The sequence below is a fragment of the Amia ocellicauda genome, chromosome 12, assembly GCF_036373705.1.
Source record: "Amia ocellicauda isolate fAmiCal2 chromosome 12, fAmiCal2.hap1, whole genome shotgun sequence".
Lineage (NCBI taxonomy): Eukaryota > Metazoa > Chordata > Actinopteri > Amiiformes > Amiidae > Amia > Amia ocellicauda.
The window spans coordinates 29,343,528-29,360,160 of NC_089861.1; the positions used below are offsets into that span (position 1 = coordinate 29,343,528).

The window sequence follows — 16,633 nt, forward strand, 5'->3', positions numbered from 1 at the left end:
TCTTTTTTTAATGAACCACCACTGTATTAATGACATTACTGAAATGCGTGTTTGTATTTTTCAGTGAAAATACCATACGATATAAAAAGCTGGTACCAGTCGGTTCTGAATGTGTAAGAAAGGGGGATCATGTCCTGAATCCTGTCAGCAGTGTGAGACGGACTGGATTACTGCTCCCATTGCAGAACTGAGGATCACCTCAAAACAAACAGGTACTTGTATATGAAAATTTGTATAACACCACTGTTGAGCCTCAGCCTCATCCATTTCAATTGATCATGACCTTGAGTACAATTGGAATTCACATGAACATGCAGTTTTCTGATTTTCTAAATGTTGTAAGAAAGGCTTTTATTTACACAGATATGATGCCTAAAAATAGATCAGACTCTCATAGGTGAGCCTCATAAACAGCCCTGTGGACGGTGCTGAAGCTGTGAGCAGTGGTCTGCAGGATCTTTATGATTGACCTTTCACTGCACTATAGATCACTGAGGGGTCATCCTCCTCTGGTTGGGTGGATCCATTCCTTAAAAATAAGCAGAACAGAGATTTGTTACATATTTGGGAAAATAATCCCTAGGATTCCACTGATCAGAGCTAAAGGAGGTGCCAGAATATCCTGCTGCAGCTCAGACTATCTCCATCCTTCAGTTATTCTCAGATATATGTATTCAGTTCACTCCACCAAAATATTCCTATTTATCAATGTCCATTCCGTTTGTTGATTCAGCTCATAACAGAAACTAAGAATTCCAGCTGACTTAAAACCGTGTGTGAGAGTAAACTTTGCACTGCCACTCTGTTGTACAAGTATTTAATGTATTGTAACGATACAGGCTTTTTGTTTGCCATATCGTTGTTAGACTTCGCCACCAATGGCAGGAATGATGGAGGTCCTCTGAAAAATGCAGGGTTAACCACAACAGGAACTTTTATTGAGAACACAAACTTCAGTGTTTTGATTAATACTCTGTTGATGGGCCAAATACTGCTTTGGGCCTTTTGATTTGTGTGGTTTAAATTGCATTCACACATAAACCCAAGTGATTTAAAGTGGTAACTTACCTAACTGTCATATCGTGACCCTGCTTGTACTGTCCTAATAGCCTTGGCAGCACAATCACGTAAGCGCATTTAAACATCACAGAAATGTGCAGACTTGCCCTGCTGGTGTCTTGGCTTGGAAGTGAATGGCGGCGTAGTTGAGATCTTCCTCTGGTACTGCAGCGCTCTGGCCTTTCTCTCCGCCCAGGTTCTGAGAAACAGCCATATTCTCTTCTGCCACCCCCTTTAAGAAAGTTAGTATACAGCAATGCACTGTCAGTCCTGTCCATGTAATTGGAAAGGTTGTCCATTTGGGGAGGACGGCACCAGGGAGAGGAAATGTTCATGCTCAATGCTATTGTGGCATTTCCTGGAAGGGCTATAGGGACACTGACCAGCGATTGACTCTTTAAACTTGGTCTCCTGCAGTAGTGTGTGTATGAATCAGCACTGCTTGTGTGCGTTTTGAAATGAGGGGAACAAAGAGAGAGGAGAGCCAAGGGTTTCCATATTTCAGCTCTCTCTGTCCTTCATTTAAGGAATGCTTATTTGTTAAAAAAAATATGTATGTGATACTACCTACTGGGTGTGTGTTTATGTGTGCATATTATACACTCACCTAAAGGATTATTAGGAACACCTGTTCAATTTCTCATTAATGCAATTATCTAACCAACCAATCACATGGCAGTTGCTTCAATGCATTTTGGGGTGTGGTCCTGGTCAAGACAATCTCCTGAACTCCAAACTGAATGTCTGAATGGGAAAGAAAGGTGATTTAAGCAATTTTGAGCGTGGCATGGTTGTTGGTGCCAGACGGGCCGGTCTGAGTATTTCACAATCTGCTCAGTTACTGGGATTTTCACGCACAACCATTTCTAGGGTTTACAAAGAATGGTGTGAAAAGGGAAAAACATCCAGTATGCGGCAGTCCTGTGGGCGAAAATGCCTTGTTGATGCTAGAGGTCAGAGGAGAATGGGCCGACTGATTCAAGCTGATAGAAGAGCAACTTTGACTGAAATAACCACTCGTTACAACCGAGGTATGCAGCAAAGCATTTGTGAAGCCACAACACGTACAACCTTGAGGTGGATGGGCTACAACAGCAGAAGACCCCACCGGGTACCACTCATCTCCACTACAAATCGGAAAAAGAGGCTACAATTTGCACAAGCTCACCAAAATTGGACAGTTGAAGACTGGAAAAATGTTGCCTGGTCTGATGAGTCTCGATTTCTGTTGAGACATTCAGATGGTCAGAGTCAGAATTTGGCGTAAACAGAATGAGAACATGGATCCATCATGCCTTGTTACCACTGTGCAAGCTGGTAATTGGTGGTGTAATGGTGTGGGGGATGTTTTCTTGGCACACTTTAGGCCCCTTAGTGCCAATTGGGCATCGTTTAAATGCCACGGCCTACCTGAGCATTGTTTCTGACCATGTCCATCCCTTTATGACCACCATGTACCCATCCTCTGATGGCTACTTCCAGCAGGATAATGCACCATGTCACAAAGGTCGAATCATTTCAAATTGGTTTCTTGAACATGACAATGAGTTCACTGTACTAAACTGGCCCCCACAGTCACCAGATCTCAACCCAATAGAGCATCTTTGGGATGTGGTGGAACGGGAGCTTCGTGCCCTGGATGTGCATCCCACAAATCTCCATCAACTGCAAGGTGCTATCCTATCAATATGGGCCAACATTTCTAAAGAATGCTTTCAGCACCTTGTTGAATCAATGCCACGTAGAATTAAGGCAGTTCTGAAGGCGAAAGGGGGTCAAACACAGTATTAGTATGGTGTTCCTAATAATCCTTTAGGTGAGTGTATATATATATATATACCTTAACGTGTAAAATGCCATTTCCTATTTTAATCAGTGTTAATGTCCAAGCCTTTACCTGAGTCCCCATGTCTATCTTCTCTTCAGAAGGACCAGGCTTCCTCCTTTAGACAACAAAAGATGGAAGATGTATCAAGAGTGTGAATCGTGTCTACAGGGTAGCCTCCACTGCCATTAAATTCCAGATGTAGTCAGGCTTGTTGTGGAATAATCTGGTATAAAACTAATGTTTCAATGGTCCCTAACAATGTTGCTTCAGCAGCTTTTGCAGACTGCGGCCTTCAAGCATTTCTCATTCCCCTGAAAAACTTGATAATTGTGGAAAGATACAGTGGACTTTGATTCCCAAGTATTGATGAAGTGTAAGGAATCCTTAATAATTATTGTATTAAAGTGTTTTATTTTTTTAAAGTATGACACTTTGGGGGCCGTTACATGACTAAGAGGCTCTGAGAGAGCACACTGGGAAAGTACAGCATGTTCAATATAAAAGAATGAGCACTCTCAGGAGCGCTGAGTCACGGTTACAATGTGGACTTTCTTTCCTTTGAGGTCTTTGAGGTTACAGTTGGTGACAAGATGAGGGTCTCTTTGTATTAAATTCATGGTATCAGGAATCCTTCCAGCAGCCCTTGCTTACTGAGGCGAGTGTGCTGTACTAGCGACAGGTAGTGGTGCTGTTTAAAAGTACTGTCTGTCTCAATCCGCTCTCTCTGATCGCTATTGGGAAATACTCAGTGGTTCAAAGAGAGTGACTGGGCAAGCCGGTAAAATTAAATTTGGTCACTGGGCCGGTGTGAGACACTTATGCCTTGTTTCCACTGCCGAAGTGTCGCGTTCCTGAGCTTTTTGTATAACCTGGCCATTGTTCCCAGAGCGACTGTGGGATAGGTTTGTTTTTTGTTTTGTTTGTTTAAAAACACAGACAGAAAACAACACTACGAGCGATAGAGCCTGATGTGGAAAGGACTTTTGTGGCTATTTTATCCTTTCTGCTTTACATGATTGGAGACCGCATAATAAATACCCAGGTTTCTCGTCACCGTAAGAAGAACTTTTCCATGTGCAACAATAAAGTAGTGCTATTTGGATATTATTATTATTATTATTATTATTATTATTATTATTATTATTATTATTATTATTATTATTATTATTATCAAGAAATGTGCTAGTAGATATGCCTTTTAAACGTCACAACTTGACTCCCTTAACTCATTACTCTTAGTACAGATTTGTATCTGCAAATGACACTTTTTGCCATCTTATGTTTAATTTACTCAGGAGACACCCTTAAACAAGTTACAGTTGAAACAAAATACACACATTTCAGGAATAATCATACAGTAACAGCAGCTACATTATAGCAGGTTATAATTTAACTAAAGCGTACACATTTCAGTCATTAACATTTATAAATGTTAAAACTTGCAAAAGTGCAAGTTTGATTAAAACATACGTATTTCAGTAATCCCATTACAGTAAACGCACGTACAGTATACAGCACCTTAAGTCCTAATAAGAACATATTTATGAACTTAACAAATTCGTCTGGATCTAGAGACATGAGGACTCAGAGGATTCTTGCTCAACATCAATCATCTCGACGTCGCCCCCCCCACATCAATAAACAGCGATCGATACTTGACTTTGACGGATTGAGCAACGTTCATCGTCGACAGAACCCTGGCAGCTCCTGCTATGCAAAGACTTGCTCAGTCAGGCGGACAGACTCCTTTGGCACCCCAACCCAACCCAACTGTGCATCTGGTCCCTGAAAGCAACCAGGGCCAGAGCCCCCTCTACCAGAGCTCAATATACTGATAAGTGGTCTGCCTACCAAAACTGGTGCCTAGCCAGACATGTGGATCCAGTGTCATGCACCATGTTGACAATTCTGTACTTCCTGCAGCAGCTGCAAGAGAAACGTCGATCTGCATCCACTCTGAAGGTTGCTATTTCAGCATGCCATGATAAGATTGACAATGTCTCCCCAGAAACTTCCTGGTGACCCAATTCCTGAAGGGTGCGAGACCACCAGTGAAAAACAATTCCAGCCTGTGACTTTGAATTAGTTCTACAGTGGCTCAGCGGAGCTCCCTTTGAGCCCATTTCCTCAACGGAGCTCCGCTTTCTCTTGCTCAAGGTTGCCTTCCTTGTAACAATAATGTCAGCAAGGAGAATCAGTTAAATTCATGCCTTGTCGATGGATAAAGCCTGTCTGATCTTCTCGAGAAGTAACGACAGAGTCACTCTGTGGACGAACCTGGCCTTCCTACCTAAGGTCGTGTCGGTGTTTCACATCAATCAGCCTATAGTCCTGGAGTCATGTCACCCCCCTCCACACGTGTCATATAAAGACCACAGACTGCACACACTATGTCCCGTGAGGGCCCTAAAGTGTTATATGGAGCGGACTGCACACTGCCGCAGATCCCACCAGCTTTTTGTCTGCTACAGGTCTACCACCAGAGGGTTTGTTTCCAAACAACGACTGGCACACTGGGTGGCGGTCACGATCTGGCTCACCTATGAGACTGCTAATGTTCCCATGCCTGATCACATCACAGCACACTACACAATGGCACAGGCCCTGGGCACTCGGGTACTCCAGATGGCTTACCCTCAGGTGCCGTGAGGTTATTATCATAACCTAAGTTCACTGAAAATGAAAGACAGCCATTACCCTTCAGGGGTGTCTCGGACGGATGATCCTTTTGATGAAGAAATGGCAGGTGGCAGCTGACAGGAGGAGACTTTTCACAGACGGCAGGGGGCGGGTTTTCCCCCTGCAGGGCCCCAATTAGGCGGCTTTGGTACAAGATTCACTGATTGGCAGTCAGAAGGCTTTTCCCTTTTGGTAATTGCTGTCTTTTTTTTCAGAGAAATACCTATCGTTCTTCTTCATACTGATGGTCCCTGCTGAGCTGTTGTACAACAGATCCTGCACATCATTCACAGGATGACCATAAAATCACTTCCATTCTGATAATTGTCCTTAGATTTTTGTACTCTGCCTAAAGTTTTTATTTAAACTTTTCATATCACTGAAGCGGGGTCATGTTAAATCCATGTTTGGCAAGATTTCTGGAAAGTTTGTTATACACTCGGATATTAACTTTAACCAGTAATTGTATCTGAATGTGGAATTCACTCCATGCTGCTAATACAACTTTAATTCCTTCTTGATCCCACACACCAATTGAGATTCTATCATAATGTAGTTGATGTATATTCTGATGCATTTATCTTCCCTTTCTGTCTACATGTCAAGCACACACCTCCTCTTCTGAAAACAAAGTATTTCCTTAGTGGGCGTGATGGATGCTTGTTGCCACGTCTAGCAGCACATAGTTAACTTGTTTCTGAACCAACTCACCTATTGACCACAATGAAAACCACCAGTGCTACAATACTGATGAATAGCACCATCCCTGACACTGCAGGAATCAGGGCTAAATTCAGGTTACCTGGAATAGAGGGGAAAAAAGGAATAAGACGTTAAAGAATACTATTGTTTAAATTCAACTCTGGGGTGATAATGTAGAAGATGGAACTGTAAAAAACACGTAAGTATTTTGAAAACAGGAAACCGAACAATGTGTCCTTTAATCAACAAACAGCCCGTGCTGGTCCGATGCCTCTGCTCAGCAATTTACACACCACGCTCCCTTCCCTGTGTGCTCATACTGTTGTATTTCCTGACTGTGCTGTTGTTTTTCAGTAGATTAGACAAGACTTACTAAAGTGACTCAAAATCGATTAATAGTTTAGTGTTTCACAGTCTGTTTTGATAGAGGTGTTTGACACTTGTTAGTAGTTTGCACAAGATAGGGCAGAATTATTATATTTATAACCACACATCCTTTGCTACTTATCACATTATTTTTCACATGTAGAATGAGCACCATCAGCAAGAGAACAGAATATCTATGGCCTGTATTTTCAGACCTTGTTCGATTTCTGCTCGCTGTAGAGTACATTTTTAATATTAATTTTAATCTCACATACTATACCTCTTATAGTGAGAGTTGTAACTGTAGAGTTGTGAGCGCCAATCCTATTCTGTGCTTCACAGTAGTACTGCCCACTGTCTCCAGGGCTGATGTTTGTAATGGTGAAACTCTGCCCTGATCCTTTCTCCCAGACAGCAGCTCCATTGGTCTTAAACCAGGTGTAGTTCTGCACTGGTGGGTTTGCATTGCTGCTGCAGGTCAGGGTGACAGAACTGCCTTCCACTATTTCACCAGAGGGGCTGACTGACACTGAGGTGTCCTTTGGGGCATCTGGAAGGAAAACAAATAAATCTATAATATGACATATGCATTTGAAGACTCTGTATAGGATGTTGAAGAAAGTGTTTTGTGATAATTATATAATGTTTTATATTAATACTAGCATTAGAAATAGTTTTGTATACAGACTGAGCAGATTCGATTTAGCAGGACAAGTAAAGGGTCAACAAGGTCGATTTGTTAGAAACTCCTGTCAGTAATGAAAGATTACACAGTGCTGAAATAGCCTACAGATGTCTGCTGAGAATTTGTTTATGACTTAATCGTTTCTCAAGATAGGCAGAAATTGTTTCTTTTAATGGGCGATTGACACTAGGTAAATGACGACCGTGGGATCGCATCTTCCTAGTGCACATCAAAGACGGACATCTGCTTTGGATCCATCACCTCTTCACGGGAGGACAGATCGTAAAACGGACCCGGACCTGTATCTTCTGATTGGATGAACGGCCATAAGATGTTACGTCATTTTTCCTATAAAGCTGTACTCATGTTTGTAAACATTAAGTCTCACTGAAGGAATTATTTCTGATGTGGGGCTTCCGAGCCGGCTTGATTAAAGTTCTATTTGCTTTATCTCCGCGACTTCTCCACTTATTTCTGAGACGGTTCTACACATTATTTGTAGACTCTTGGCTTTGCCTCCCATTTAAATAATAAACAAATTACTCTGGCTTAGCAGTATTGTGCTACTTTGAGTGTTGCAATAACACTGATTGTTTTTTTTTGTTTGTTTTTTTGTTTTTTTACTTACATTAGAAAAATATATATCTTATTGATTATATGGCACATTGGAAAATATAAGTTTAGAATACAGGCAAATCCACCAATAATGTCCTGGTTTCACTAAATGTCAATATTATGTCCACAGTGTATGGGGTGTTTAACAGCGGTGCTGGACATTCTCCAGTCCTCTTAAACGTTAGAGTTCAAAGGGAAATTAAGAGGCAGGAAGCTACTGTATTGGATAACAAGTTAACTGAACTTTTACTTTGTTTTCACAGGCATAGAGCTATAAATACATGTGTTGCATGTGAAAGGAGACCCCACGTCTCATTTCAACTAAGTGTAAAGATTATACTCACATTTAATATCCAAAGTGATCTGAGGAGACTGTATACTTGTATTGTCTTTTGAAGCACAGGAGTAGTTTCCATAGTCTTGATAGGAAACAGGATTAAAGCGCAATGTGTTTGATGTGGTGTTGTAGGTGGGCCGGCCATCCTTAAACCAGGTGAACTCTGTCTGTGTTGGAGAGCAGCTCTGTGTGCTGCAGGTCAGGGTCACATTGTATCCCAGAATAATCTCGTCACTTCCTGTGGACGTCACTTTAACTCCCAAGGGCAGATCTTTATAAAATGAACAGATAAGAGATTTGAGTTCAGAACGTCTGAAACATGCTTTTTAAATGGGGGAAACTGCTGCAATGTTTCTAAGTGACTAATCTGAGTTCTTGACCTTTTTAGGGAGATCTGCTGCAGCTCTCACTGACTGGGTTAACATGCGAGTTTCAGTTCAACCAGAGGTGCTGCTTTCATTGACATATTTAAATGGCTAAATCTGAAGTACAGCAGCAGTGTTACATAGGCAGGTCCTTCCTACATTAGTCGAGATGGTCTTGTCATCCTGCTCTCCATAAGGTTCAGCCTCTGAGGGGAAACTTAAATGTGATGTGCTTTGATCAGTGCTTACTTTCACAATTTAAACATATTACAATAAATGGTGATTAAAAAGTTTGCACAAGTTTGTTATTGAGAATACTACACAAAGGGGGAAGGGATATTGCACATTACATGTGGAACTCATGAGTGATTATTCTAAAAGTTGCCCATAGGCCTCTGTGTGCTGTCACTCAGGCAGATCCTCCCACTGCCTGGTTTATCTACAGCACACAGCCATTCTGCCTCTTGTACTCCTTTTCCACTGGCATATCCGGCCCGGAACCAGGCTGGTGCGGTGCAGTACCTAACCCACTGGCAATTTCGACCCTGCTCCTTACCTAGTGCTGGCTCGGGCCAGGAGAGGACTTAACTGAACTTGTCATCACATAGTGTTAGTCTACCCTATTAGGTTTAAATACATTAAAAAATACTTAATAAATAATTAAATAAATGTCAAACTACTACTGCCATGTATACTAGTAACAAAATCAAAAGACTGATCTGCAAAAAGAGTTTTAAATAAAATTTGTTACAGGTCGTTTCAAGCAATAGCCCTTCTTTCTGGAAGTTGCGTCTTGAACCTCCAACGTCCAGTAACTTCTTAAACTCCTTCTGTTTAAAGATATCAACTAATAATAATAAATAGCAAATATGAATTGTTATTGTTGCACATAGAAAAGATTTCTTACGGTAACGTAACGCTTGTCTGAATAAAATTTTGTCTATACACGTTTAGCTCTACCTAACATTTCTTAACAGAAACGTATATGCATTACTCTGTCTCCAATCATGTAAAGCAGAAAGAATAAAATAGTCACAAAAGTCCTTTCCATGTCAGGCTCTATCGCTCATCGTGTTGTTCTCTGTCTTTGTTTTTAAAACTAAACACTATCCGACAATTGCCCTGCCTCCTCCCACAACAGAGGATGGAGTTCCAACAATGGCCAGGTTTTACAAAAGGATGGACGCACCCTGCATGGCATGGACATTTAGGCCAGTGGAACCGAATACACAAGAAAACCGCAGGTGATAGAGCATTTAGATATAGGGCCTTGAAATTGTGGAACAATCTTCCAGCCAATGTAAGAGATCTGTCTCAGCCTTAAAAGTCTTTAATCTCTGGTTTTCCAGCCCATATTGCTGCCAGTGTGCAATGGACATGCAATGCACAATTGTTTCTGGAGATGTCCTGCATTGCATGACCAGTACCTGAGCACAATTTTCTTCTTGTCTTCAAGCAATAGCCCCCTCTGAGAAGCTGACGAGGCACCTCGTCCCCAGCTGAGGAAGCATGACGAGGCACAACCCACCCCACAGAAGGCTAACAGTGCACCCACACCCCAAGGTCTTGATGAGCCATCGCCACCCAAGCGCTGTTGATGTTCCAACCCCACCCCAATGGTCGGCAAGACGCCCCCACCAGAGGGAAGACCACAGCCAACAGCACCATTTAAGAACTTTCTGATCTGCTGCTGTAACATCTATATTCCCTGGAGGGGAGGCAACCATTAGGCCTAGGCCTTAAGCTGTGGACCCCTAGAGATTTGCATTTTCCTACATGCCATCCATAGGTGTTTTTGTTTTTCTGTCCTCTGTGCCTAATGGTTTATTTGTTTATGTTCATTTACTTTATTATAGATCATTTAAAGGTCTATTTTGTATTCATTGTATTGTATTATTTATGCATTCTTTTATTTTGCTGTACTTTTGTTGTTTGTTTTCCACTCTGTAAAGCACTCTGTGGCTACCCTGTGAAGGGCGCTATACAAAAAAATCACTTTGTTTTGCGATTAACCCTCAGTAATTTTAGCAGTCAGCTGTCAGTTATCACTCATATTTGATATCACCCATTGGTGACATCAAGCATCATGCTCATCTATTGTCTCATGCATCACTCCTATCTTGTATCAGAGGTCACTCATATTTTAAATCAGGTATCACTTGTATTTTGTTAGGTAAACCTATTGAGGGTTGATTGCAAAGTGATGTGTGACAACTGAAACTGAGGAGTGAGGATGTCCTAATATGGACACCATACTGGGGGTAGAAAATGGCCCTTCAGTTTCTGATATATCCAGCCACATCTCAGAATGAGGAGTTAAAACTGGAGCTCCTGATCCAAGCTTACAGAGATTGTGTTGCAAACATGGCCTTGTTAGGGGACCTATATCTGATGGGCAACTTTTAATTAATTTAATTTTAAAAAGTTTGCATCAGAGCATCAGATATATATTCATGAAATCAATAACAATACATTATTATCATTATTGTTATTATTAATAATAATAGGGTATCCAAATGTGCAGAATGTAATAACTAAAAAGTAAAATAAAACTAAATAAGTAATAATAATAATAATAATAATAATAATAATAATAATAATAATAATAATAATAATAATAATAATAATAATAATAATAAATTATCCATTAGCTTTGTCAGAGGGACTGTAAGCATTGTATTTTCAAAAAATAAAAATACAAACTTTCTCAGTGAGGAGTTTTAAATGAATGTTACTTACTGATCTTGGATGGTGTCTATCACTACCTTTTCACCTTCTCTTCTGTTTATGAACTGTAGCCTAGATATCATATTTTATTTCTTTAAGCCTATAATGTTGTTCAAGTAGCCTATTATTTTGATTAAATACCTTACTGATATATACACGGGTAGACTGGGACAAAAATACGGTCCTGGACTTGTATCCAGGGGGGCGATGACTGGTGAAGTCTGGGTCCCAAAAGTGCGGGTGGGGGGTTGCCAAAGTGTGGTTCTGGGTGCAGACGAGTTGCGGCATTTTACTGGCATTTGCCAGAATTGCCTGATGGCCAGTCCGCCTATAGATATAAATCACCAACGATATAGCGCTAAGGCTTAATTAGTAGCAGTAGCAGTGGTAGTAGTAGTATTACAAACCTGCTAATTAAGATAAACTGTGTAAAAACCTTATTAAATCACCTTATAATTTTTCATTCTACCCTGCTTCTGTTTAACTCCAGGACATAATATACAATCATAAAGACTATTTCGGTAACAATAAGTACCCCTTATCAGACATTAACTAATATGTTAGTTAACATGAACAAACCAGTAACTAATGCATCATCAACAAGTCATGAAAAGTAATTTGGTAATGGTAACTAATGAATTAACGACTGCATGAATTCATGTATTGACATGTATTGTTTTTCTTCATGTCTGAATATTCAGTAACTAACGTAAACAAATTCCTTAGTTAACACAAATAAACATGACTCACTTCAAGGACAACATACTTAGACATTTGTTGTCAAAATCATCACTAGATTTTCCACGACGATTGTAATGATCTTATGAAATAACATTAAATACCTTTGTTAACATAAAGGAAAATATTGATATTTCTTGATATTTTTACTAAACATGATCAGTGCTTATTCATGTTAACTAATTCATCAGCAAATGGTTTATTAGATGTTTTAGGAGACCTTTGTGTGTCATAGTTAATGAGTTATGAGTAATGAGTTATGATTAATTTGTGGGGCAATGACCCACATATTTAACGCATAACGTTGTCACACCGTACAACCGCACAATCATACATTTATGATTTATGCCAGGCCTGGAATATCGAAAACAAACTGAAAACAAAGCACAAATAGGTTTGACTGCCTATATCTCTAAATCCTACAGTGGGATTCTAAGCCGATTATATATATATATATATATATATATATATATATATATATATATATACAGTGAGGGAAAAAGTATTTGATCCCCTGCTGATTTTGTACGTTTGCCCACTGACAAAGAAATGATCAGTCTATAATTTTATTGGTAGTTGTATTTTAACAGTGAGAGACAGAAGAACAACAAAAAAATCCAGAAAAACGCATTTCAAAAAAGTTATAAATTGATTTGCATGTTAATGAGGGAAATAAGTATATGAACCTTCGACTTAGTACTTGGTGGCAAAACCCTTGTTGGCAATCACAGAGGTCAGATGTTTCTTGTAGTTGGCCACCAGGTTTGCACACATCTCAGGAGGGATTTTGTCCCACTCCTCTTTACAGATCCTCTCCAAGTCATTAAGGTTTCGAGGCTGACGTTTGGCAACTCGAACCTTCAGCTCCCTCCACAGATTTTCAATGGGATTAAGGTCAGGAGACTGGCTAGGCCACTCCAGGACCTTAATGTGCTTCTTCTTGATCCACTCCTTTGTTGCCAAACTTCAGATGGGCCTGTACATGTGCTTTCTTGAGCAGGGGGACCTTGCGGGCGCTGCAGGAATTCAGTCCTTCACGGCGTAGTGTGTTACCAATTGTTTTCTTGGTGACTATGGTCCCAGCTGCCTTGAGATCATTAACAAGATCCTCCCATGTAGTTCTGGGCTGATTCCTCACCGCTCTCATGATCATTGAAACTCTACGAGGTGAGATCTTGCATGGAGCCCCAGACCGAGGGAGACTGACAGTTATTTTGTGTTTCTTCCATTTGCAAATAATCGCACCAACTGTTGTCACCTTCTCACCAAGCTGCTTGGCGATGGTCTTGTAGCCCATTCCAGCCTTGTGTAGGTCTACAATCTTGTCCCTGACATCCTTGGACAGCTTTTTGGGCTTGGCCATGGTGGAGAGTTTGGAATCTGATTGATTGATTTAAGAGAGTGCTCCTAATCTCAGCTTGTTACCTGTATTTTTTTGTTGTTATTCTGTCTCTCACTGTTAAAATACAACTACCAATAAAATTATAGACTGATCATTTCTTTGTCAGTGGGCAAACGTACAAAATCAGCAGGGGATCAAATACTTTTTTCCCTCACTGTACATATATAAATTGTTATACACTTTTTATTTCATTTATGAGACCTATTCCTGCTTTGTGAAAACAATCCTATTATGTGTTTAGTGTGTTTTCAGTATTCCATGTCATGAATTATGTCATTCCATAGTAATCAGCTGTCATTCCATGTCATTCCACTTTTTTATTATTTTTTAGTATTTTTTATATTAGGTTATTTTAAAGAAAGTGTGTTCAGGATTTTAGGATCCCTGTGTGGGATTTGGAGATATAGACTAGTTTTCTGTTTTCCCCTTTGTAGTCTATGGGCATTCCGTTTTGTCATTCAATTTAGTCTGTCCCGTGCTACATTTCATTTTTCCGATAATCGGGATTGCATTCATGACCATTTTTTAATTCTGAATTTTCTGCATGTGTCGCTAAAAGCAGCACATTTGGTCTTTGCTTCTGTAGAAAGAGATTATGCTCTTACCTGTAATGTTTAGAAGCACTCCAGGCACACCAGTGAATGCATTTGCCGGTCTGTCTATGATTATTCTGAAGAAATATTTCCAGTTGCCATCAGTGTTCCTTAAATCCATCACTTTCAAGCTGCAGTTCTTGTTTAGTCCATTGTACTGCACTCTGCCTTTGTAATTAGTATTGAGACCACTGTTTTTACTGTTATAAATATAGGGTGGTGTAACAGGGGGGCTATCATTTTTAAACTGGGACCACCTCCTCCCTGTCACTGTGGCATTGGCAGGATAATCGTAGGTACAGGGTATGACCACAGAGGAGCCTCTCAGGGCACAGATCTGTGACACTGGATACGTCACCACCAGAGCACCACCCAGCACACCTGCAGGACATCAGAAAATAAGAGAAAGCAAACAAGTGTGATATCAATTAGGAGTAACCTAAAAAAATGCAACAGTGTTTATATTCAGTCTCTATTTAATGATAGATACACATTTCTGTTTGTACTTTGTTCCATCAAATGCAGTTATAATAATGTATGTAATGGACATCACATTTAGGTGCATGGACGTCCTTTAGCTAATTGTTGAATCCAGAAATGCTTGTATTAATGTGTCTGTATCAATGGACTGTGGATCAGAGTCACCTTGCACATCAGTGTACCTGCAGGGCTCAGCATGAGGTGTCAATTTACAGTAACTTCAGCATCTGGATACCTTGTAACTGTCACCCTGCACAGTTGATAGGCAACTGCACTGTCCTCCCTTAGGAGAGACTACTGGCCAATTCTAATACAAAATAAGTCAGCAAGCATGACTGACAAATTGAAAGCAAAATAATTGGGCTATTGAATTGAACCCAAAGTCTGATAAAACATTTAACCAAAACAGAAGTAAAGCAAAAGATTGCACAGTGCGAGACATGGAAGAGAATTAATAGGAGAGGAGGATATAGAAATGAAGATGGAAGACACAGGACATGAACAAGATTTCTACACACACACCCACAGAGTAACACAGATATTGCTAATGAATGTCCAGTATGAATGGCAGGTACTAACAGTCTAAACAGGCAGTCCAAAATAACCAGGAAATAACCATTAAACACATTGAATGGCCTGAAAAGTAAAAAAAGAAAATCAGTCCCAAAATGAAAAAGAAAAATGGTTAGAGCTCAAATGGATGTTGTCGTCCAGGCCTTAAATAGGAATGAAGTCCGTGATGAATGGGGAAATTGCATTAGTGATCTTTAGAAGGTGACAAACATGGAGGACGGTGAAATTATTGTTTGCAGAAAAATGGTGTAGAAACCATCCCAATCCAGGGACACAAACATACACACACACACACATAAAAAATAATACAAAACTAACAGCTATCTAACTAAGCTAATACACTGAATGTGGAAGATAATCTAGAGCGGCAGACAACAAAAATTAAAGCAGAGGCTAAATAATATTACTCTCTAACAATATACAGATTAGGTATTTCACTGGGCAAGATAAACACAAGCACACAAACTACCCCCTTCCAGCTGACAATTAGGGTATGAAGAAGATTGCAGAGTGAGAGGATTGAAAACTGAGAATTTGAAAAAGCCAATGGGAAGAGAGAAAGGAAAACCACAAGGACACTGGAAAATGTAGCCTTTAAAGGTTGGCCTGTCCAGGCTTCTGAAACTTATACCCACATAGGGAGCAACAGGAGTGCTACAACCTCACTGGATGTTGTCTATCACTGTATGACAGCAATTTTTCCTGCTATGCCAGAAATGCTGCTGAGAAATTGCTTTCAGGAAGTTGGCTTTACCAGGCAGTATTGACAGAGTCAGCCCCAGGAACACAGCTCCCCTCACACTCATAGCTGCTGCTGCACTTCCCTGTGTCTGGTCTCCGAGAGATCACTGATTAAACAAGATTAAATAGTCATTATTACTACTACTACTACTACTACTACTACTACTACTACTACTACTAGTAGTAGTAGTAGTAGTAGTAGTAGTAGTAGTAGTAGTAGTAACAATAATAGTATATAACTAAGACAGGGTATTATCTTTTGTAAGTTTTAAGTATTGTCTTTTCTTGTATATAAATATATATATTTTTGTTTGAAAGGAACATTTGGAGAAATAACATTAAACATACATAGTTCAAACAAATTAAAACCTTCATATATTTTAATAATACAAAGTTTACATTAACATTCTTTGTTTTAATGCCCCTTTACACTACATATTCAACACCAGTCCCAGCTCCACTAAGAATACACTGGTATCTGTCCCAGCTCTTCAGCCCATTACCTGTGTCAGTGTGCCAGTGTGCGCTGCTGTAGAGCTGCAGGGAATCAGTAATGGCTCACAGACTGTGCTGCTCCAGTGGGCTGCTCAGTGTCTGCTGTGGAGAGATCCTGTCAGCCCCTCTGCTCCCTGCCTGAGAGATACAGCAGCACTGGGGTGACGACACCTGAGCACCACAGCTTTGTACAGGTATGCAGAAGAGCTGTGCTTTTTACTGTTAACTCTTCTAAAGGGAATAACATG

General features: G+C 40.2%; 1 protein-coding gene across 1 annotated transcript; it reads right to left on the minus strand.

Moving 5' to 3' along the window:
• Window positions 1-459: 459 nt before the first annotated feature.
• On the minus strand, window positions 460-8,250 carry LOC136764051 (B-cell receptor CD22-like). Its single transcript, XM_066717880.1, has 6 exons — window positions 8,244-8,250; window positions 6,915-7,184; window positions 6,278-6,368; window positions 2,957-3,002; window positions 1,167-1,291; window positions 460-529 (listed from the first exon to the last, which is right to left on the minus strand). The coding sequence occupies exons 1-6, from the start codon at window positions 8,248-8,250 to the stop codon at window positions 460-462; spliced, it is 609 nt and encodes a 202-aa protein (XP_066573977.1).
• Window positions 8,251-16,633: the final 8,383 nt, after the last annotated feature.

What these genes read in the sequence shown, in the direction of transcription:
- LOC136764051 (XM_066717880.1), bottom strand. An exon ending in TACAACTCTCACTATAAGAG is followed by an intron (nt 6,369 to 6,914) that starts GTATAGTATGTG and finishes CCTCTATTCCAG; the next exon opens with GTAACCTGAATTTAGCCCTG. An exon ending in AGATAGACATGGGGACTCAG is followed by an intron (nt 1,292 to 2,956) that starts GTAAAGGCTTGG and finishes ACTTTCTTAAAG; the next exon opens with GGGGTGGCAGAAGAGAATAT.